The sequence below is a fragment of the Nematostella vectensis genome, chromosome 12 (genome assembly GCF_932526225.1).
Source record: "Nematostella vectensis chromosome 12, jaNemVect1.1, whole genome shotgun sequence".
Taxonomy (NCBI): Eukaryota; Metazoa; Cnidaria; class Anthozoa; order Actiniaria; family Edwardsiidae; genus Nematostella; species Nematostella vectensis.
In genome coordinates this window covers 2,187,525-2,209,785 of record NC_064045.1, presented here as the reverse complement: position 1 = coordinate 2,209,785, position 22,261 = coordinate 2,187,525, and the positions used below count along the sequence as shown (strand labels likewise).

Genomic DNA, 22,261 nt, shown 5'->3' with positions numbered 1-22,261 from the left:
GCGCAGGGAGTTCGTTATCGGACAACAACACATCATTTCCTGTCACTCAACAGGCACATAGCTGGGGTAAATGAAGGTTTCTCAAAAAGCCAGCCCAGATAAATTTAGGGAAAAGAGGTTTATGCTAGCCCAGCTAAAATATTATTGCATTTTTGTCCATTTTTGTTTTTCTCTGTGAAATTTTTGTTTTCGTATTCTGCCGAAGGTCACTACTGGGACAATGGCGGTTAGGAAGAGTTCGTCCCCTTCCACCACAGAATTCGTGTAGAAAATGCCGTAAAATGAGGACTGCATTGAAATGGTATCCCAGCAGTTAACTGGCTTTCCGTTTCGCTCATGATTCCCTGCCTGCTATCAAATTGTTTGTTTGTTCTAACGCCCGCTGCGTGTCAATCTTTAAAGTAAACTCTGGCAAACAACTCATAAACACGGCTCATAAACTGGTGACAATGCGGCTTTAATGTTCAAATTTAAATTTAGAAATTTATTTGAACAACTTGCGAAATCTGGGAGAAATTCTGAATGTGCATTTATTTTTTAGCACTTGTTCAAAGAGCGCGCAAAATCGTCACAGTTGAATGAACACAAATCGTCACCATAAGTGATACCGTATATTATTACACTTGAGGTATTCGTTTACGTTCGCGACCACTCGAAGGAGTACCTGAAAGAGAGAAAGACAGGTTCTTAGCGATTCAAGAATTCAAGACCATACTCACATCCATATTCAAGACCTTACTAACATCCATGGGGGTTGACTTGGAGTACTTCGATGATCCAGTACCGTCGGAATTTCTGTGTTCTTACTGCCGTAAAGTTTACCTTCATCCCTTAGTTACCGGTTGTGGACATGTGCTATGCACAAAATGCTACAACAAGCGATCTATAAAGCATCTTGGGTGCCCACTTTGCGGAAAATCAATGGGTGAAGGGAAAACAAGTGACTTAGATCCGATGTGGAAACGGCGATACGAGCGAATCCATGTAAACTGCACGAAAGGTTGTGAGCAGTTAATCACAATCAGGGACTTGGAAGCGCATTTGAAAGGGTCGTGTCCATTGACCCGTACCATTTGCCCGAATAGTGGTTGCAATAAGAAATCACGAAGGAGAGATTTGCCTTTACATTTATCCAAATGTGAGTATCGAGAAGTCGAATGTGAGGGATGTGGTCACAAGACTCGATTGGTCGACTTACGAATGCATCAGATTGTGAAGAAATGCACTCGACGGAAAAACTTGCACATGATCGTACAGAACCGGCGCGCGATGGACGCAGCAGTCAGAGAACACAGAATTCATTTACAAGGAGAAACTTTCAAAAGAGAACTCCAAGAAAGGGATTTAGAAAAGATGAAAATGTGGGATACTATAATGCGTAATAATCCCAACCGGCCTGCCTCTGTCACCCCTAGCACTAGTCGAAGTCACATGTCAGGGGGGGACCTAGCTGTTGCTACCTCCCCCGGCCCACATCCGGGGCACTGGCAACCACCAAGAAGTAGGGTGTCCACACCTGGACGTCCCCACAGTCCCCTGGATACAGCAAAGCTGTGTTTACACTGCAATAAGTTATTTCTTGAAGAGGCGAACCACGATGAGGCATGTCGCTGGCATCAAGGGGTAAGAATGCTGCTTAGGTCCTGAGAGTTTGTGTGATATATCCCTATGGACGTAAAGGGGGAGTAAAATTAAAATGTGCGGCCATATATAATGCAGACTGTATGGTGTACAATACATGTTAGCACCCTTCTGTGCCACCCTTCCTCTTCATGCATGGATGGGATAGATGGATGGGGCGTAAGTCAGGCTGTATGGTGTATGAGACATGTGGTGTATGTGAAGATGTGTGACTGTATAACTCAGGCTGTATGGTGTATGTGATGGGTGGATGTGTGTATAACTCAGGCTGTATGGTGTATGAGACATGTGGTGTATGTGATGGGTGGGTGTGTGTGTGTATAAGACAGGCTGTATGGTGTATGAGACATGTGGTGTATGTGTGTATAACTCAGGCTGCATGGTATATGAGACGTGGTGTATGTGATGGGTGGATGTGTGTATAAGACAGGCTGTATTGTGTATGAGACATGTGGTGTATGTGATGGGTGGATGTGTGTATAAGACAGGCTGTATGGTGTATGAGCCATGTGGTGTATGTGATGGGTGGATGTGTGTATAACTCAGGCTGTATGTTGTATGAGGCGTGTGGTGTATGTGACATGAGGATGTGTGTATAACTCTGGCTGTATGGTGTATGAGGCATGTGATGTGGTGTATGTGAAGATGTGTGACTGTATAACTCTGGCTGTATGGTGTATGTGATGGGTGGATGTGTGTATAACTCAGGCTGTATGGTGTATGAGACATGTGGTGTATGTGATGGGTGGATGTGTGTATAAGACAGGCTGCATGGTGTATGAGCCATGTGGTGTATGTGATGGGTGGATGTGTATATAAGACAGGCTGTATGTTGTATGAGGCGTGTGGTGTATGTGACGTGAGGATGTGTGTATAACTCTGGCTGTAAGTGTATGAGGCATGTGATGTGGTGTATGTGAAGATGTGTGACTGTATAACTCAGGCTGTATGGTGTATGTGATGGGTGGATGTGTGTATAACTCAGGCTGCATGGTGTATGAGACATGTGGTGTATGTGATGGGTGGATGTGTGTATAAGACAGGCTGTATGGTGTATGAGCCATGTGGTGTATGTGATGAGTGGATGTGTGTATAACTCAGGCTGTATGGTGTATGAGATGTGGTGTATGTGATGGGTGGATGTGTGTATAAGAAAGGCTGTATGGTGTATAAGACAAGTGCAAATGAGTCACTATAGTTAGACAACATGGCTACAGTATTTGACAGCAAAACTAATTTTGTGACAATTTTTTTTTTCATGACATAATTTGGACAATAAAGCCGGTGAGTCATAATTGAATAATTCATTTAAAAATGCTATTATTGGTAGAATAATTGGATTCTTCTTATTTGAACTCATCTACTAATCCTAATCTTCTGTTTCTGTTTACATGCTGATTCCAGATTGTTGACGTGGTAAGTATATATTATTAATTAATAATTTTGTAAAGATAATTATAACTAATGTATTTCCTTTTTTTACATCTGCTGTGGCTCAATTACCAAACCAGTTTGTAAGTATGGCATCATATCTCACTTATCTGAATTTATTTTCTATTATTTTTCAATGAAACTAATAATTTATCTTTTTGTTGCATGCATGGCCATGGTAACGCAGGGGGTAAGTCAAATGACCCTATTGATTTTTAGTGACAAACCAAAAATAACATCCTATTTTGTTATTTCAAACTACAGCCAGAAGCTAACAAATTATTATTTTTTCTCTCTACACAACCTGACACTCCCACGTCACACACTTACAGGGGGTAAGTATGTGAAAATGATTTTGACAAATAAATCTTGTAATTTCTTACAATCTATTTTTTTTATTTGCATGTCAATGGTGTTTCCCTAAACAGATGGTGAGTATTCACAAGTCTAAAACAACCTCCAAATAATGATCTGCTTTAGTGCTTTTTTACCAAAAATATAAAGAAGCTGAGCAAGTCCTCCTCCCTCCCCCGCCCTCCTTATTCAGTCTGCCTAAAAAAAAAATATATAAATATACCTATGAATTAAAAAATCCACAGCACAAAATAATTTAGTAAGTAATTTACAACTTTTATAACATACCAGGAGCTCATAGGTAAGTAGGTGCAATATTCTGTATTATATAAGTGTCACAGCATTTTTGTGGACCAGACTATTTTAGGTGTGCATGCATTTGTCGTGTGCAAAAGTGATGTGGGGCAGCACAAGCAAATTGCAGTAGGATAATAATTTTTGTATCCATATCATCTGTGGGCTTTATTTTTGTTTACCAAAAGAATTGCAAGCTAGTATTCAAAGTTATAGGTGGAAATGGAATGATAAATTCATAGTGGAAAAGAGAACAACAAAAGTCAAAATAATGAGGGCAGAATATTGCTTTTGATGAGCTCAACCAAAACCTCAACAAAAGGTCATATAAGACTGGCTAATCCATTCATCTAAAAATGGAATGGTTCACAAAAACTGTGACACTTACAAGCATATAGGGAAGTTCATTGTTCCTACCTATGACTACACATCCAGTGCCCATACCTGCCACCCACATATCTGCCACACCCGGCACCCCCATACCTGCCACACCCAGCAACCCCCTACTTGCTACACCCAGCACCCCCATACCTGCCACACCCGGTACCCCTACCTGCCTCACCAAGATCCCCCATACCTGCCACACCCAGTACCCCCATACCTGCCACACCCGGCACCCCCATACCTGCCACACCCGCCACCCACATACCTGCCACACCAAGCAACCCCTTACTTGCTACACCCAGTACCCCCATACCTGTCACACCCGGCACCCCCATACCTGCCACACCCGGTACCCCTACCTGCCTCACCAAGAGCCCCCATACCTGCCACACCCAGTACCCCCATACCTGCCACCCCCATACCTGCCACACCCGGCACCCCCATACCTGCCACACCTGGCACCCCCATAACTGTCACACCCGGCACCCCAATACCTGCCACACCCAGCAACCCCCTACTTACCACACCCAGCACCCCCATACCTGCCACACCCAGCACCCCCATACCTGCCACACCCGGCACCCCCATACCTGCCTCACCCGACACCCCCATACCTGCCTCACCGAGAGCCCCCATACCTGCCACACCCGGTACCCCCATACCTGCCACACCCGGCACCCCCATACCTGCCACACCCGGCACCCCCATAACTGTCACATCCGGTACCCCTACCTGCCACCACCCAAAAGAAACCAAATAAATCCTAGTCCCAGAGCCTTGCAAGCCCCTTGCAAGTTATTGACGGGCTAAGATCAGTGCCGCATTAGCATCCCTGAAAAATCAAGCTAACTACGTTAGAGGCTCAGGACTAGGGGAACCGGACTGTTGTATCAATTTAACCATCTAATTGGTTTATTTTTGTCTGTTGTTATAGTGCCAATCATGTGGAAAGCTAGATAATCTGGAAGGCTGTGTCACTGGTTTCCATTTCCCAGTTAACATCAAGCATGGAGGCAAAAGAAGCACAAGGCAAACTCCAGAGATACAAGCTTTCCTAACAAGCTCCTGACACAAGGAAGAGAAGATATTAATGGAACAGGAACAAAGTGGTCTTCTCTTTCTGTGGCAGATAAATTGTAAATTGCAGGGTTAATTAGAGTCCATTGCTTGTGTTTCTGTGAATGGACAAACTTGCGAATCAAGTATCCAGAAAGCTACATATTTAAGAAGTTCAATAGTGGCAAAATTGTTAAAAACTTTGACCAATGAAAAGCCATATGAACATTATAGCCTCACTCCCATGCTTGGACTAGCTTTTTATTGTCACTCTTATTGGTAACATATTTGCAGAAGCTGTTAGGAACTTGATACTCAAGTTTGTCCTTTGCTCACACAAACAACAACCTGGAAATCTGAGTCACCCAGCAATCCAACCTGCGTCCATCCCACCCTGCAGTTAACACCTGTCAGTGACAAAGTGGAGAAAATGATTTGATAAAAGAGCTGCTCAAAGCAGGACAACATTTTCTTTTTTCTGCATCTTGAACGTGCAACATAATTTTGCCTAGCGCCAGCCGAAAAAATATATTTTAAGGGTGGTGGTGATGGCAAATTCCAGATTTTCTCTGCAAAAAATGGACAGCCGAGCTCTCAACAACAAAAACAAGAGTTTTTTTTACCATTATATAACTCATATCCTATTCACTGCCCACTGCCAAGTGTAAACTAAAACTAGCTAGAGATTATCACAACACATCAAGTTTATAATCTAGTATCTTTGATAGTCCTTCAAACAGAAAATATCCCTCAAACTTCTCTTTCTTCAGAAAATGTGGAAACCATAGGATATCATCAGGCCACATCTCGTCAAATGGAATTGCACTATTTTCAAACCAATGAGGTCTCATTTCTGTAAAATAAATAACGTACTGTTACAGCTCCAGAAGAAGATTTAAGAGATCAAGGGCTTTTATAGTTTTACAACAGCTGTTATTTTTATATAGAAAAAGACTAATAAAAGCATATGATTCTTTTAACAATAATGCATTTTACAGAATAGATGCTAGACTTTGGGGTGTGACAGTTTTTGGTGAAGAAAAGGGATAGGAGGGTTGGGGGGAATGGCGCCCAATGGCCACAACACCCCTGTGACTTGGCGACCTAAGTCTCACCTTCTGTTTCGGTTGGTTCTCCTGTAAATTCTTCTGATCTAAACACATGAACCTCCAAAATAACAGGGTCTCCCTTGAACTCAAACATGAGTATTCCTGCCTCCTCAAGACGTGTTGCAGTGAGACCTGATTCTTCCAGTAACTCACTAACAAGATAAACATTCAGAACAGTCACTAAGGAACAAAATAAAAATTCAGAACAGTCACTAAGAAACAAGATTAAACATTAAAAACAGTCACTAAGGAATAAAATAAAAATTGAGAGCTATCACCAAGCAGGTGCAAACCCAGGATTGGCTGTGGGGAGATGTGCAGTCATAGGTATTATATGGAAAAAGCATAGTATTTGAATATTCCTTAAAAAGAAGTTACCAACGGGGGGGGGTACGAGTGCACCCTGTGTACGTGCCTGCCAAAGTGTGCAGCAATCTACATGACATTGAGATTTTTCTGGTACGTATGTCCAGTTTTATTTTTAAAAATGTATTTTATGTACTTTCCTTCACTAAAATCTTTAAAAAAAACAGTATTGTTTACAAGCAAACTTCAGCGACCCATCCATGTGTTATTTATTTGTGTGGTGGGAGGGGAGAGAGGGTAGGTGTCAGGAATCTGTGTGGTGTTATCCTGACAGACAAACAGATATATTTATTGGAACCCTGTGCGTGTTGGGGGGGAGGGGATTCATGCACTTTTCATATGTGTAGGGGGAGGGGGTGTATCAATGCGTTCCTTGTGTGTAGGGGGGAGACATTCTGGCAGCTAGGGGAACAGGCTAACAAAGTTAAGCGTTGCGGAGAAGAGAGGACAAATTCGAGTATGATCTGATGCTAGTTCACGAGGAAGAGGTTTGTTACACTTATCGTTGTAATTCTTACCGTCTTGCAGCCTGCTCTATCGTTTCTCCACACTCAACTTTCCCGCCAAACCCGTTCCACCGACCCACGCCAAAACCTCTCTTCTTCATGCCGAGCAAAACTCTAACGCTATCATGAACTAGTACTAGCGTTAACAACTTGTTCTTGCTCATGGTAGCCAAGATTTCAGAAGAAAAGCGAAATATTTCTTTACATCAATCAAGCGAGAACCCGTCGTAAATCCACGAGGTTTGTTTTTAACAACCGGGTTCCCTGTGGTAACGCTAAAAATTACAGTTATCTAATTTTATTGCGGTAAACTCAGAACTCTCAAGAAGTACAACTTGACATGAAAATAGTCAAAAAATCATTTGCTAATTTCGCCTAATTTTGCTTGTTTGTTTGTATTGTTTGAATCTTACGTCAAAGAAAAAAATTTACATCTCTTACGGGTGCCCTGTGCTATTCCCACCAAGTCCTGGGTACGACAGCTGGAGATTCGCTTCCGTGATAGTCAAACCAGCTGCCAGGGGAAAAAATGCCGAAAATTCGTTAAAAGTTCTCCGCAATTGGAGCTCTAGTCGTACAAACTGAGTGCACAACAGCTAGACAGTCCCACATTGTACTCCGGGCGACATTTAAACCGGTTTTCCTGACATTTGTGCACAAAAATGAGCGCCCCTCTCGCGCCGGAAAGATTCGACTCCGGTGTCATCAATGGTGGGTACGAGAATAGTTTAGTGAGTAATTCACCGCCAACGAACCTGTGATATCTCGTTAGCAATCTATGGACTATAGTTTATCTCTGCCGGGGGAATATCGTTTGTTTGAGTCGGTCAATCTTGTCGCTTCGTTTGTGTTAACTCTAATTATTTGATGTTTTGGTCGGTTGTTTTCACAATCAAACTCTCTCTGATAATCAGATCTTAGAAACTACCGATGGTGATTAAACAATGTTATACCGCTTTGAAAAGGTCATAGCAAAAAGAGATCATCTAAAGTCTACTATTATAAGTATGCTGTGTCAATCGCCTTTGAAATGCTGAGATACGTCTAAAATAACTCGCTCATTCACGAAGGCACGAGTTTCTTATCAAATTGTTATAGACCGCACTGTCTATCACATCAATTACCATGATTAAAGGACTCAATTAGACGATTAATAGATGTTTGAGTGTGTGTGCGATTAAGGAGTTTTTAGAACAAGGAAGATAAGGTTTTATATTGGAAGTAATGTTATATTGGGTCTGTCAGACTTTCTCCTTCTACAAGCTGCTAAACCCTGTATGTATTATATATCTAGAATTACACAAATCAATCAAAATACCCAAATAGTTGTGTTTGTTAACCAAGGTATTGAATATTGTGTACCAAAACTAGTACTCAACTTTGCTAAATTTTCGTCTTTCGTAAGGCTTCATTAGGCTAGACTCTAGCATAACGCACGCACACACATCACTGATATTGTTAAGTATATAAGTTAATAATAATACTGACCTTGAATATTATACTTCCTTGTACTATCCTGTTAATGTTGTTATGAGTATTGTTCGAGACATTGTGTGTCAAACTAACACCAAGGGACATTCGCACGTGCGCTTACTTCACTGAGTTATGTAAATAGTTAGATGTTGTTTTAAGGTAGTGGTATCCAACCTGGAGTGAGAGTTGTTGAATTCGGTTAGAAGTACTTAGATTGAAAAATACAGTGATCTCTTGTAAAAAAGGGCCGCGTTATTACAATATCAACATGTTAACAGGATAGTGCCAAGAAGTACAATATTCAAGCTCGGTATTATTATTAGTAGTAAAATGATTCAGTGTTTTATGAAGTGGGTTCTTCCCATGTCCACCGTTAAAGGGGGTTTCTAGAAGAAATTGCCTTTTCTATTAGAATAGTATTTCTAGGGGTTCACAGAGAGACGGCACAAGCCAAAATTTTCTAGATTATTTGGTACTTTCGAGTTGTAAACAAAACACTGTGACACTGTCGTTCAATCAATCGATCAATACAATTTTATCTTAAGAAGCTGGACTCTCAGTATATGTATAATAAAACCATAATAGTTATATGCTATATTATTTACTTCTATTCCAAGCTATATAAATTTATATCCATGAGATATATTTCAATTAAAAACTGCTTTCCAGAGTATGATGAAACTAGGATTAACTGAAGAAGTTTCTGCAGCTACCTTTAAATGTACTAAGGGTTTTTTTTTGCCCCAACCCAGTCGGAAGGCTATTCCAAAGCACCACACCACTGTAGCTCAAGCTTTCCTTTAGATAGTTGGTGACGGGCTTGGGAATGGCTACCTTGCCCTTGTTGTCTCTCGATCTCTCGATGTATAGCTTACTTTTTTGTATCTCCAACTCAGGCAGATTTATTTCCATGATGAAAAGTTTAGTTTTCATTTACAAACTAAAATCAAACCCAGATGTGATATATGTGGCACTTTTACTTAGCATATAGGGTTAGCTTATAAGGATAATACTGCCCTGTAAATATGACACACCAAGGCTCTGATGATGCTTTAAGTTAGAAAAAAAAGAGTTGATTTTTGGATTGAGTTTTGAATGTTTTATTTCTTAGGGCTGACACCGAAGGAGCAAGCACTGTTGATGAGCATAAGACAAAAAAAATCCAATCTTCTACAAGAAATACAGGTACTCCTTCCAGTCATGTTATTGTGACATGTTCTAAATAGAGATCAAATGAGCTTCACATGTGACTGACCACTTGAATTGACAAAGAAGGGTGTCTAGAAGTCCAGATTTGATTATTGATGGTCAATAAACCTTTTAAGATGGTCCATAAATTTGATTATTGACAGTCAATAAACCTTTTAAGATGGTCCATAAATTTGATTATTGACGGTCAATAAACCTTTTAAGATGGTCCATAAATTTGATTATTAACGGTCAATAAACCTTTTAAGATGGTCCATAAATTTGATTATTGACGGTCAATAAACCTTTTAAGATGATCTATATATTTATTTTCACAGTTGGATCTAGAAAATTGATAGATCATGGTTAATATAATTGACAATTTGATCATCACGATACAGATGGATTGTAATGTTGTATCACTTACTTCAGATGAATAAAGAAATAATTTGAGTATGTGTGTTTTTAGCAACTCAAGGCAGAGATCTCAGAGGTGACTAGTGAGTTGGAATCCCTTGATCATCAAGATGTTACCGGGTGAGTGACATGTGACATGGGGGAGAGGGAAGGGGTTCTCACACATGGGTGGAGGGGGGAGGAGTTCTACACATGGGTGGAGGTGGGGGTTTACACATGGGTGGAGGGGGGAGGGGTTTTACACATAGGTGGAGGGGGAGGGATTTTACACATGGGTGGAGGGGGAGGAGTTCTACACATGGGTGGAGGGGGGAGGGGTTCTACACATGGGTGAAGGGGGAGGAGTTCTACACATGGGTGGAGGGGGGGTTACACATGGTTGGAGGGGGGAGGGGTTCTACACATGGGTGGAGGGGGGAGGGGTTCTACACATGGGTGGAGGGGGGAGGAGTTCTACACATGGGTGGAGGTGGGGGTTTACACATGGGTGGAGGGGGGAGGGGTTTTACACATGGGTGAAGGGGGAGGGATTTTACACATGGGTGGAGGGGGGGGAGTTCTACACATGGGTGGAGGGGGAGGGGTTCTACACATGGGTGGAGGGGGGGGAGTTCTACACATGGGTGGAGGGGGAGGGGTTTTACACATGGGTGGAGGGGGGAGGAGTTCTACACATGAGTGGAGGGGGAGGGGTTCTTATTCAAAGGCAAAGGGTCCATTTGTGTCCTGATTACAGCTTATTCCTTGTCCTTCTCACAAACCCTGTAATGGTAGTAAGAACTATCAATACAGTAAAAATAAAAACAAAACTAAGTTAACTTGTTTTTAAATCTATAGTTCCAGAGAAGATCCAAAAATGAAACAGAAACAAATTGGAAAAAAGAAGTTCAGCATGGACCCACAAAAGGTAACAAACAATTGTAAATTGTGAAGAATACTTTTTTATTTAATTACTTTCACCTTTAAAAAAGACTAAATTGTACTAACATAAAAAAGTCATGATTGGGAAAGCACAACAGAGCTTTTCTCCACATTAAGTACACCCTTTCGTTTAAAAATGAGATGCCTACATACATTTTTTTCATCTACTGCTGGTTCTGCAGCCTGACCCCTCCCCTATGACCAGGGATAAGAATGCTAAGCATTCAAATAAAAGCTTTACTAAAACTATAATTATTATACTAAAACTATGATATAAGGATTGACTATCTGGTCATACATGTGTAATAATGATTGCTATTATAGGGGATTGACTATCTCGTCATGCATGAGTAATAATGATTGCTATTATAGGGGATTGACTATCTCGTCATGCATGGATTGCTGAACAACACACCTGAGGACCTCGCTGACTTTCTGTTAAAAGAAGAGGGGCTCAACAAAACCCAAATTGGAAACTACCTCGGCGAGAAGTGAGTCTTTGAATATCTTTTTTGTTTCATTTTTTAGTATGTATTGTTCTTTGTTGTTGTTGTTTTTTTCAGCAAGGAATTTAACCTTTTTTGTTGTTATTTTCCAGCAAGGAGTTTAACCTGGATGTGTTTGCTAAGTTTGTGGACCTCCATAAATTCAAGGACATGATTCTCGTTCAGGCTCTCAGGTAATTTCGGCCCTTAAGTTTCACTATAGTACAAGATTACATAGTGCCCAACTTACGGTATTGTGTTTTCTTTTTTGCAAATGTTGAGTTAATTATGATATCAAGTCATTTTTAGGCAACCTTACCTCGGATTTGCTGAGTACAACTGATGAGAAATGGATAAAAGGATGTTTAACTGATTCCTGTGTCGCTATTTTAACCCTTTCACTCCTGGGTACTTTTGAGCAAAATTGTAAAAAAACCAGACTGAAAACAGAAACCTCCCCCCTTATTTCAAGTCCAACACTACCAGTTAAGCTAAGCTACCACTGACCCAAGACGTTATGCCTTGAAGTTTCCAACAATGCACTGCGGTGACTTTTCTTTCTAGCGACGGCACTGCTACAGTCTGTTGCTTACAACAGTTTTGCTTGTAATTTGCTTAAAAATTACAGCTTTTTCACATCTGGAGAGTGCCTTAGGACATCATGAAGTCTTTTTGGGCATAATTAATACTGTGCTTATGGATTTTTGCACGCTGAGGTTGATTCAATGGGATAATTCCTTGTCTGGGCTTCACCAAGTGAGAAAGGAATTTTCTGGTGAATGGCCTCATACTCTCCAATGTGGGCCATCTTTGCTACCCAGCCTTATTCAAAAATTGTTTTCAGGCTTATTCTGGGTTCCTTAGACCTGGAAATGTTTTGTTTGGCTTCGGGGCAAAGAGACTTATCAAAAAACTGTTATGATTCTTGGGGAGGAGATTGCCCGCCTGTCTGTCAAGGTGTTTCCAAGACTCCCATGATGCAGTGCAGGCATGCGAAATAGGCTAAACATGGTGACTCACTTTTAATTGAGGTTTTAGCATTGATTATTGTGACTGATTGCTGTAAAATGGGACCTGACGGAGCGCAATAAAGGTATCTATTGGTGACTTTATCTGTGTTTGCTTGTCTCTATTTGTAGTGTCTTTTTTGGTAAGAAATGTTTAAGCATTTGTTTACGAATTGGTCAGAAATCAAGGTTGATATTTTGACAAAAGAGTCAATTCTATTACATTGCTTAGATGCACTTTTGAAGGTCGTCTATGCCTTGGAGGAATCTATGAGTATCCGGGTCTGCTGATGTTTAGTTTGCATTTCTGACGTTTTGGAGTTGGGCCTATGTTTTACAGGCGTCTCAGGGCGTTAAGGCAATGAAAGACTTAATGGGTTGTGTCACTATTTTAATGGGTGTTGGCCTTTCAATGCATACATTTTGAAGCCAATATGCAAAATATTCTAGTACTGAAAGCTTTGAATTATAGACAGACTTTTCACAAAAATACACATAAATCAATCTAATCTATACTGATCCTCCCAGATTCATACCTGTAAACTCTCCTCTATTAGGCGAGAATCTCGAGATTTTGGAGACATTCGCCCGTTCTCCCCTGTGGAGCACCAAATCTAGTGGTTTTTATTACTTCCAAAAAATTACTCTATCGAAAATCAATATTTTCTATCAAAATATTTAAAACAATAATTCCCTTGCTTAGCACAAATTATCAAACACCCCTGTGAGATCTATGTGGATTTGTGTGCGAGATCCTTCTGGACAGGAATCACCTGTGAGGGTATACCCACCCCTCCCCAAAAAGAGAATATACCCCACCTCTCTCCCCCCAAATAAGTTCTCAAGCCTTGAGATTTTCCTGGGTTGACAGGTATGTGGTGTGCATTGGATGGTTGTTGCAAGGACTTATTTCTCTGTTGTCTCTTAAAGCCGCATTGTCACCAGTTTACTTCCGGTCGATTACGTTAAAATATCCGATGATTTTTAACGAAAAACGCGAAAAAAAATTCAAAATATTGACAGAATTGTGTCTATTGGATGTTTCTTTGAGGATGTGATTGATAATTTAGAGCAGATGGCCTGTTAAATATCTCGGATTCTAATAGATTCTTTTGTCTTTTTGCGGTTGAGGTTTCCATCAGACCTCCGGAAGTAAACTGGTGACAATGCGGCTTTAAGGAGTCTTTGCCACCTGTGGTGTGCCATTTGATTTGAATGTAGGTAGGTAGGTAGGTAGGTAGGTAGGTAGGTAGGTAGGTAGGTAGGTAGGTAGGTAGGTAGGTAGGTAGGTAGGTAGGTAGGTAGGTAGGTAGGTAGGTAGGTAGGTAGGTAGGTAGGTAGGTAGGTAGGTAGGTAGGTAGGTAGGTAGGTAGGTAGGTAGGTAGGTAGGTAGGTAGGTAGGTAGGTAGGTAGGTAGGTAGGTAGGTAGGTAGGTAGGTAGGTAGGTAGGTAGGTAGGTAGGTAGGTAGGTAGGTAGGTAGGTAGGTAGGTAGGTAGGTAGGTAGGTAGGTAGGTAGGTAGGTAGGTAGGTAGGTAGGTAGGTAGGTAGGTAGGTAGGTAGGTAGGTAGGTAGGTAGGTAGGTAGGTAGGTAGGTAGGTAGGTAGGTAGGTAGGTAGGTAGGTAGGTAGGTAGGTAGGTAGGTAGGTAGGTAGGTAGGTAGGTAGGTAGGTAGGTAGGTAGGTAGGTAGGTAGGTAGGTAGGTAGGTAGGTAGGTAGGTAGGTAGGTAGGTAGGTAGGTAGGTAGGTAGGTAGGTAGGTAGGTAGGTAGGTAGGTAGGTAGGTAGGTAGGTAGGTAGGTAGGTAGGTAGGTAGGTAGGTAGGTAGGTAGGTAGGTAGGTAGGTAGGTAGGTAGGTAGGTAGGTAGGTAGGTAGGTAGGTAGGTAGGTAGGTAGGTAGGTAGGTAGGTAGGTAGGTAGGTAGGTAGGTAGGTAGGTAGGTAGGTAGGTAGGTAGGTAGGTAGGTAGGTAGGTAGGTAGGTAGGTAGGTAGGTAGGTAGGTAGGTAGGTAGGTAGGTAGGTAGGTAGGTAGGTAGGTAGGTAGGTAGGTAGGTAGGTAGGTAGGTAGGTAGGTAGGTAGGTAGGTAGGTAGGTAGGTAGGTAGGTAGGTAGGTAGGTAGGTAGGTAGGTAGGTAGGTAGGTAGGTAGGTAGGTAGGTAGGTAGGTAGGTAGGTAGGTAGGTAGGTAGGTAGGTAGGTAGGTAGGTAGGTAGGTAGGTAGGTAGGTAGGTAGGTAGGTAGGTAGGTAGGTAGGTAGGTAGGTAGGTAGGTAGGTAGGTAGGTAGGTAGGTAGGTAGGTAGGTAGGTAGGTAGGTAGGTAGGTAGGTAGGTAGGTAGGTAGGTAGGTAGGTAGGTAGGTAGGTAGGTAGGTAGGTAGGTAGGTAGGTAGGTAGGTAGGTAGGTAGGTAGGTAGGTAGGTAGGTAGGTAGGTAGGTAGGTAGGTAGGTAGGTAGGTAGGTAGGTAGGTAGGTAGGTAGGTAGGTAGGTAGGTAGGTAGGTAGGTAGGTAGGTAGGTAGGTAGGTAGGTAGGTAGGTAGGTAGGTAGGTAGGTAGGTAGGTAGGTAGGTAGGTAGGTAGGTAGGTAGGTAGGTAGGTAGGTAGGTAGGTAGGTAGGTAGGTAGGTAGGTAGGTAGGTAGGTAGGTAGGTAGGTAGGTAGGTAGGTAGGTAGGTAGGTAGGTAGGTAGGTAGGTAGGTAGGTAGGTAGGTAGGTAGGTAGGTAGGTAGGTAGGTAGGTAGGTAGGTAGGTAGGTAGGTAGGTAGGTAGGTAGGTAGGTAGGTAGGTAGGTAGGTAGGTAGGTAGGTAGGTAGGTAGGTAGGTAGGTAGGTAGGTAGGTAGGTAGGTAGGTAGGTAGGTAGGTAGGTAGGTAGGTAGGTAGGTAGGTAGGTAGGTAGGTAGGTAGGTAGGTAGGTAGGTAGGTAGGTAGGTAGGTAGGTAGGTAGGTAGGTAGGTAGGTAGGTAGGTAGGTAGGTAGGTAGGTAGGTAGGTAGGTAGGTAGGTAGGTAGGTAGGTAGGTAGGTAGGTAGGTAGGTAGGTAGGTAGGTAGGTAGGTAGGTAGGTAGGTAGGTAGGTAGGTAGGTAGGTAGGTAGGTAGGTAGGTAGGTAGGTAGGTAGGTAGGTAGGTAGGTAGGTAGGTAGGTAGGTAGGTAGGTAGGTAGGTAGGTAGGTAGGTAGGTAGGTAGGTAGGTAGGTAGGTAGGTAGGTAGGTAGGTAGGTAGGTAGGTAGGTAGGTAGGTAGGTAGGTAGGTAGGTAGGTAGGTAGGTAGGTAGGTAGGTAGGTAGGTAGGTAGGTAGGTAGGTAGGTAGGTAGGTAGGTAGGTAGGTAGGTAGGTAGGTAGGTAGGTAGGTAGGTAGGTAGGTAGGTAGGTAGGTAGGTAGGTAGGTAGGTAGGTAGGTAGGTAGGTAGGTAGGTAGGTAGGTAGGTAGGTAGGTAGGTAGGTAGGTAGGTAGGTAGGTAGGTAGGTAGGTAGGTAGGTAGGTAGGTAGGTAGGTAGGTAGGTAGGTAGGTAGGTAGGTAGGTAGGTAGGTAGGTAGGTAGGTAGGTAGGTAGGTAGGTAGGTAGGTAGGTAGGTAGGTAGGTAGGTAGGTAGGTAGGTAGGTAGGTAGGTAGGTAGGTAGGTAGGTAGGTAGGTAGGTAGGTAGGTAGGTAGGTAGGTAGGTAGGTAGGTAGGTAGGTAGGTAGGTAGGTAGGTAGGTAGGTAGGTAGGTAGGTAGGTAGGTAGGTAGGTAGGTAGGTAGGTAGGTAGGTAGGTAGGTAGGTAGGTAGGTAGGTAGGTAGGTAGGTAGGTAGGTAGGTAGGTAGGTAGGTAGGTAGGTAGGTAGGTAGGTAGGTAGGTATATGCTGGCTGCAGTATAAGCAACAATGTTTTGTTTTACATTTTAGACAATTCCTCTGGAGTTTCAGACTCCCTGGCGAAGCACAGAAGATTGATAGAATGATGGAGGCATTTGCCCAGAAGTACTGTGCTGATAATCCTGGCCTGTTTACATCCACGGGTGGGTGAAGTGCAAGTATTTGAGCAGTATTGGTGTATTAATCTGGGTTTGGGTAAAAAAGTATATTGGATAAGTCCATGTGTGGGTGGGTTATTTTGATCTGGGATGGGGTTAAAAAATGGAATAAATCCATGAGTGGATAGAGTGTATTGCACTGTTTGTAGATACATGCTATGTTGATAGTCCTTACTCTGTTTGTAGACACATGCTATGTTGATAGTCCTTACTCTGTTTGTAGACACATGCTATGTTGATAGTCCTTACTCTGTTTGTAGACACATGCTATGTTGATAGTCCTTACTCTGTTTGTAGACACATGCTATGTTCTCAGCTTTGCCATTATCCTACTAAACACCAGTCTACATAACCCTAATGTAAAAGATAAGGTAAGATGACATTTTTCAGTTTTATGTTCATGTTACTAGTTGAACAATCGTCAAGTGACAGATAGCCCTTTGTTTTCCCCTCAGCCAACAGTAGAGAAATTTATTCAAATGAATCGTGGAATCAACTGTGGAGAGGATCTGGATAGAGACTTTCTTGTGGTAAGTTTAGAGGGACGTGGTTAGGGAGTACATCAAGCAATCACTTCCATCTTCAACAAAAGCTTCTTGACTCTCTACAGCAATCAGTTTCAAAGTGAAATTTGTTTTGTGTAAATGTAACATGTTTTTGACAAAGTAGAAAAAGGCATAATTTACCCACAAATTTATAGCATTTTGTGGATTTCATATGGACTAAATACCTAGGGTAAAAAATGGGGAAGACTAGATTTTAAAGAAAGCCCGTATCCTATTTATGAATTGTTGTTCAAGTAATTTGTTGTGTGGTTGTTTCTTTCTCCCTATGACTTGTTGTGTGGGTGACCTGTTCTGTGCATGACGTGTTGTTTGGGTAACTTGTTGTGTGGGTAACTTGTTGTGTGGATCACCTGTTGTGCGGATCACCTGTTGTGCGGGTATCTTGTTGTGCGGGTGACTTGTTGTGTGGGTGACGTGTTGTGTGGGCGACTTGTTGTGTGGATCACCTGTTATGTGGGTGACTTGTTGTGTGGGTGACTTGTTGTATGGGTGACTTGTTGTGTGGGCGACTTGTTGTGTGGATCACCTGTTGTGTGGGTGACTTGTTGTGTGGGTGATGTGTTGTGTGGGCGACTTGTTGTGTGGATCACCTGTTGTGTGGGTGACTTGTTGTGTGGGTGACTTGTTGTGCAGATGACTTGTTGTGTGGATCACCTGTTGTGTGGGTGACTTGTTGTGCAGATGACTTGTTGTGTGGATCACCTGTTGTGTGGGTGACTTGTTGTGTGGGTGATGTGTTGTGTGGGCGACTTGTTGTGTGGACCACCTGTTGTGTGGGTGACTTGTTGTGTGGGTGAGTTGTTGTGCAGATGACTTGTTGTGTGGATCACCTGTTGTGTGGTTGACTTGTTGCGTGGGTGGCTTGTAGTGTGTGTGACTTGTTGTGTGGGTGATGTTTTGTGTGGTTGTCTCATGCTCTTTCTGACTTGTTGTGTGGGTGACTTGTTGGGTGGGTGACTTGTTGTGTGGTTGACCTGTTGTGTGGGTGACTTGTTGTATGGGTGACTTGTTGTGTGGGCGATGTGTTGTGTGGTTGTCTCGTGCTCTTTCTGACTTTTTGTGTGGGTGAATTGTTGCTTGGTTGACTGTTGTGTGGTTGTTTTAGGCTCTTTATGACAGTATTAAGAGTGAAGAGTTCAAGATTCCTGAAGATGACGGGAGTGATATCACACACACATTCTTCAACCCAGACCGTGAAGGGCAACTCATCAAAGAAGGTACATCATGTAGTTGTCGTGCTAAACAATGTATATGCAAACACTGGTATTGTACCTTTTGCAAGCAAAACCTTGCACATCTGCACTGCAAAGAGATACCAAAGAAGCCTCAATTTTATACAACTACTGCTGCAATTTTCAATGACAGCACACTACCAAATGCATGGTATGTCTATAAAAACAACAGACAAGTTGTAGACATGGTGCCGGTTCCTGAAAAGCCGATTTGCACTAACCCAGGGTTAAATTAACCCTAACCCACGATTAAATTTTTACCCCCAGATTAGTTCTGTTCCCGAAACGCTGGTTAGCGCTAACTCTGGGTCAGTTTGGAGGTAAAATCTAACCCTGCTCGCGAGGTGTGTTAACTTGCTAACCCACTGTTTAGTTGGCGTAACACAGGCCTCCCAAACTTTGTAGTAGAACTAAAGCTTCATAAAATTAAGTTGTCGACAAAAAAGACGTTACACAAAACAATGTAGGGATCAAATATCCTAACATTTCGCTTTATTATGTGACCTTCGTTGCGATGCAGACTTGAAAATTGTGCTGGGACAGACAGAAAGTTACATGAAATTTATACTCGAAATGAATCTGTCTCGCTAGTGTCACGCACCAACTCGAATCCTGCAAATGACACTTTTTTGGCCATGAAATGGAGGTAATTACAGGTGATGTAGAGGTGTTTTGGGGCTTTTCTGCGAAAATAAAATCACCAAAGGTAAATTTAAGTTGCTTTCTGTTGATATACTGGGTACCCTGTGTGAATTATACTCCTCAAACCAGTTTTTCACTCGTTTAATCCAGGGTTAGTCATTCGGGGGATTACTTGGCTTTCGGGAACGGTGAGTTATCCGTCGGTTAGCTAACCTACGATTAGCGAATTTTTACCCCGGGATTAGGCGCTGATAGAGGGTTAGGTTGATCGGCCTTTCAGGAACCGGCCCATGGTCTGCATAGGGTGGTGGAATCAGGGAGCACTTTCTTCCTAACTTCTTTATATAAATGATTCCTTATGCAGTGTCTTGAATTACTGTTTATCTGCTTTCCATCAGGTGGCTTGGGAGCACTTTCTTCCTAACTTCTTTTTATAAATGATTTCTTATACAGTGTCTTGAATTACTGTTTATCTGCTTTCCATCAGGTGGCTTGGGAGCACTTTCTTCCTAACTTCTTTATATAAATGATTCCTTATGCAGTGTCTTGAATTACTGTTTATCTGCTTTCCATCAGGTGGCTTGGGAGCACTTTCTTCCTAACTTCTTTATATAATTGATTCCTTATGCAGTGTCTTGAATTACTGTTTATCTGCTTTCCATCAGGTGGCTTGGGAGCACTTTCTTCCTAACTTCTTTATATAAATGATTCCTTATGCAGTGTCTTGAATTACTGTTTATCTGCTTTCCATCAGGTGGCTTGCACAAGAGCTGGAGAAAGCGTTACTTTATTCTCAAAGACAACTGTCTGTACTACTTCAAGAATGCTGGGGTAGGACATCGAAATGTTAACATTGCTAATAACCAGTTCGAAAAAAAGGACATATGTAAGGAGATGTTGTATAGACCTCCTGATTAATCTGTTTAGGATCGTGAGCCTAGAGGTATCATTCTCCTGATTAATCTGTTTAGGATCGTGAGCCTAGAGGTATCATTCCGCTGGAGAATTTACAAGTTAGAGAAGCTAATGATGCCAAGCGAAAGGTGAGGGATAACTTTAAAGAAAAATTGTCAGCCACACCTTTGTTATTTGTTAAGACATTATGTGAAGCCATTTTTTAATTCATCCACTAAATTTTATGGGTTTTTTTTATTTTGTTAGAATGTTTTTATGATATAAGGCCGAGGATTTCTAACATTTCAAAAGAATTCAGAGCAATTTCCATCAATGGGCATCAAAAGTCTTGTACTAGGAAATGTAAAATCTGCAGCAATAGTTTTGATGATGTCTTTAGAAATGTGAACATGTCCATAATCATGGGTGATGTTTCCTTTTAAAACATCTTTAAAGCTGTTTTGATTGATTTTTAGTTTTCTAAATCACTTTCCATGTCAATTTTAAACCTAAAGGCGTTCCTGTAAAATTTGGCAAATTTTAAAAAATGATGGTGCAAACTAATTACAAAAACTGAATTGAACTGAACTGAATTTTCTTTAAATACAATTTTTTTTGGCTGCTTGAAGTGCTAATGGACTCTATCTTTACACTCTTTTCAGTACTGTTTTGAGATTTACTCGAGTGAAAACTCGACTGGTCTCATCAAGGCGTGCAAGACAGACTCGGAAGGGAAAGTGGTTGAAGGTGCATTCCCCTTGTATTTTTTAGAATCTATTCTATCTTATACATATTCTGAATAAATGGATCGTGCTTCAAGCATGGATTAGGTCTTCCTAGACACATACCGAGGATTTGCTAATGGGTGCACGGTCATAGGTGCCATACTGGAAAAGGATAGCATTTGACATCCTTCAATAAGAAATTGATGGCTCAATTTTTGGTGGCTAGGGGGGGGGGTGCATACCCCCCCCCCACACCCCTAGGCAGACGCCTGTTACTTTCTTCCCACAGATATCTGTGCCAGTGAGCTGTTTTGTCTTAGCTACATGCCTGGTTGTTGTTAATGAAGAGCATGCAATCTGATGATAATCTTTGCCTACAGGACATCATGATGTTTATCGTATCTGTGCATCATCTGAAGAGGAGCGGCAAACATGGATTCAATGCATTAAGTAAGTGTTGAACAGATAAGGTAATTATTGCACCCTGCAGACATCAAGGGGTACGCATTGGAAGGGAAGGGGGGAGGTCTATGCTAGAAAATCTTACCTAGGGGGGGAGTCTAACTTTGCTAAGGGGGAGACATTTGATCATATATATTCATCCCTGCTTATAATTTCAACTAAATACTTTTTGAGAGGTGAGCATGCTAATGATATTTACATACCTTAAATTAAACCATGATCTCTCTTGTGGCACAATCTCATTAATTTTCTTGATTCTAGGGCAAGCATGATATTCGACCCTTTCTATGACATGCTACAGACGAGAAAAAAGAAAGTCACACAAGCAATGTACACCTAGCAAGTTCTGTAATATAGGTCTGCACATCTGGTGGGGCCCCTGTGGTTTCCTGCATGGGCTAGTAGACGGAAGCCAGATATGGGTTACCTGTGTCGTAACCCTGCAGATAGCTGTGTCTTAGAGTGGGTTTCCTGTGGGCTATTGTATGGAAGATGTATGTTCTAAACGGGAGAGAAGAGAAAGGGTATCTTCCTGACAACAACTGTTGCTATACATCACTTTTCAGAAAACATGTACATTCACCTCTACCCATCACCAAGTGGTCTCTAACTACTCATGGCTTAGCTAATATCGCTGTATGAGTTTTAGACTTAAATCACAGAACACACAATTGATTTTTGAATATTTTGATAGAATACAAAGACTAGGTTATAAATTAAAATTTAGACAGACCATCTAGGTGAATTCTACTCTCTATTCTCTCTTGGCAGTCACCTCAACAGTTTTTGTTTACCATTCATCAACCATCACAACAATCCCACCTTCTATTAATTTAATAGACACTATACATGTACTTGCTACTACGACAGCTAAAGACATTAGGAATCTATGTTTTTATTTTTTAGAGAATATTTGTAATATAAAATAAGTATAAGGATAATAAAAAGAATTTGAAAACTAAAGATTATCCTCTCATAAATATGTTTGCTTTAGATGCTAGGGTTGGGTGTTGGTGTCTCAAGCTTGGGTTTTGTACCCTCCCCCCAAGCCTCCTCACTTTAGTCAGTGGATTCTTTTTCTACTCTCCCTGTTAGTCAACCT

The 22,261-nt window shown here is 41.7% G+C and overlaps 3 protein-coding genes and 1 long non-coding RNA gene across 11 annotated transcripts; 2 read left to right on the top strand and 2 right to left on the bottom strand.

Annotated features, from left to right (window-relative positions):
- Window positions 1-180: 180 nt before the first annotated feature.
- LOC116616373 lies at window positions 181-871 on the bottom strand. The gene is made up of 2 exons (XR_004295334.2): window positions 744-871; window positions 181-664 (listed from the first exon to the last, which is right to left on the bottom strand). It is a non-coding gene; the product is annotated as an uncharacterized LOC116616373 (long non-coding RNA).
- Window positions 748-6,143, top strand: LOC5509546 (RING finger protein 151). Of its 5 annotated transcripts, XM_048719476.1 has the most exons (8): window positions 748-1,623; window positions 2,923-2,925; window positions 3,046-3,057; window positions 3,153-3,155; window positions 3,260-3,262; window positions 3,337-3,407; window positions 3,501-3,503; window positions 5,039-6,143. In XM_048719476.1, the coding sequence occupies exons 1-8, from the start codon at window positions 748-750 to the stop codon at window positions 5,058-5,060; spliced, it is 993 nt and encodes a 330-aa protein (XP_048575433.1). In that variant the 3' UTR covers window positions 5,061-6,143. The 5 variants fall into 5 exon arrangements, 3 of the variants coding, with proteins under 3 accessions (XP_048575433.1, XP_001630068.3, XP_048575432.1); XR_007305180.1 differs by having other exon boundaries at window positions 3,405-3,503; XR_007305179.1 differs by having other exon boundaries at window positions 3,153-3,262; window positions 3,405-3,407.
- LOC5509545 (oxidized purine nucleoside triphosphate hydrolase) lies at window positions 5,003-7,406 on the bottom strand. The gene is made up of 3 exons (XM_001629990.3): window positions 7,154-7,406; window positions 6,276-6,421; window positions 5,003-6,013 (listed from the first exon to the last, which is right to left on the bottom strand). Exons 1-3 carry the CDS (start codon window positions 7,303-7,305, stop codon window positions 5,850-5,852), a joined length of 462 nt encoding a protein of 153 aa, XP_001630040.1. The 5' UTR covers window positions 7,306-7,406; the 3' UTR covers window positions 5,003-5,849.
- On the top strand, window positions 6,989-22,122 carry LOC5509544 (cytohesin-1). Of its 4 annotated transcripts, none has more exons than XM_048719471.1 (15): window positions 6,989-7,123; window positions 9,726-9,799; window positions 10,272-10,339; window positions 11,057-11,126; window positions 11,513-11,631; window positions 11,739-11,819; window positions 16,511-16,623; window positions 16,936-17,009; window positions 17,094-17,168; window positions 18,310-18,421; window positions 19,833-19,909; window positions 20,050-20,121; window positions 20,635-20,719; window positions 21,078-21,147; window positions 21,421-22,122. In XM_048719471.1, exons 2-15 carry the CDS (start codon window positions 9,755-9,757, stop codon window positions 21,497-21,499), a joined length of 1,140 nt encoding a protein of 379 aa, XP_048575428.1. In that variant the 5' UTR covers window positions 6,989-7,123; window positions 9,726-9,754; the 3' UTR covers window positions 21,500-22,122. The 4 variants fall into 4 exon arrangements, with proteins under 4 accessions (XP_048575428.1, XP_048575426.1, XP_048575425.1 ...); XM_048719469.1 differs by lacking the exon at window positions 6,989-7,123 and adding an exon at window positions 7,588-7,852 and having other exon boundaries at window positions 20,006-20,121; XM_048719468.1 differs by lacking the exon at window positions 6,989-7,123 and adding an exon at window positions 7,589-7,852.
- Window positions 22,123-22,261: the final 139 nt, after the last annotated feature.

Excerpts from the sequence above, each read along its gene's own strand:
- LOC5509546 (XM_048719475.1), top strand. The coding sequence starts at position 748 with ATGGGGGTTGACTTGGAGTACTTCGATGATCCAGTACCGTCGGAATTT.
- LOC5509545 (XM_001629990.3), bottom strand. The coding sequence starts at position 7,305 with ATGAGCAAGAACAAGTTGTTAACGCTAGTACTAGTTCATGATAGCGTT. Across the intron at positions 6,422-7,153 it reads ATAGAGCAGGCTGCAAGACG|TGAGTTACTGGAAGAATCAG; the intron begins GTAAGAATTACA and ends TTATCTTGTTAG. Across the intron at positions 6,014-6,275 it reads AGAACCAACCGAAACAGAAG|AAATGAGACCTCATTGGTTT; the intron begins GTGAGACTTAGG and ends TTTATTTTACAG.
- LOC5509544 (XM_048719468.1), top strand. The coding sequence starts at position 7,804 with ATGAGCGCCCCTCTCGCGCCGGAAAGATTCGACTCCGGTGTCATCAAT. Across the intron at positions 10,340-11,056 it reads GATCATCAAGATGTTACCGG|TTCCAGAGAAGATCCAAAAA; the intron begins GTGAGTGACATG and ends TTAAATCTATAG. Across the intron at positions 11,127-11,512 it reads TCAGCATGGACCCACAAAAG|GGGATTGACTATCTCGTCAT; the intron begins GTAACAAACAAT and ends TTGCTATTATAG.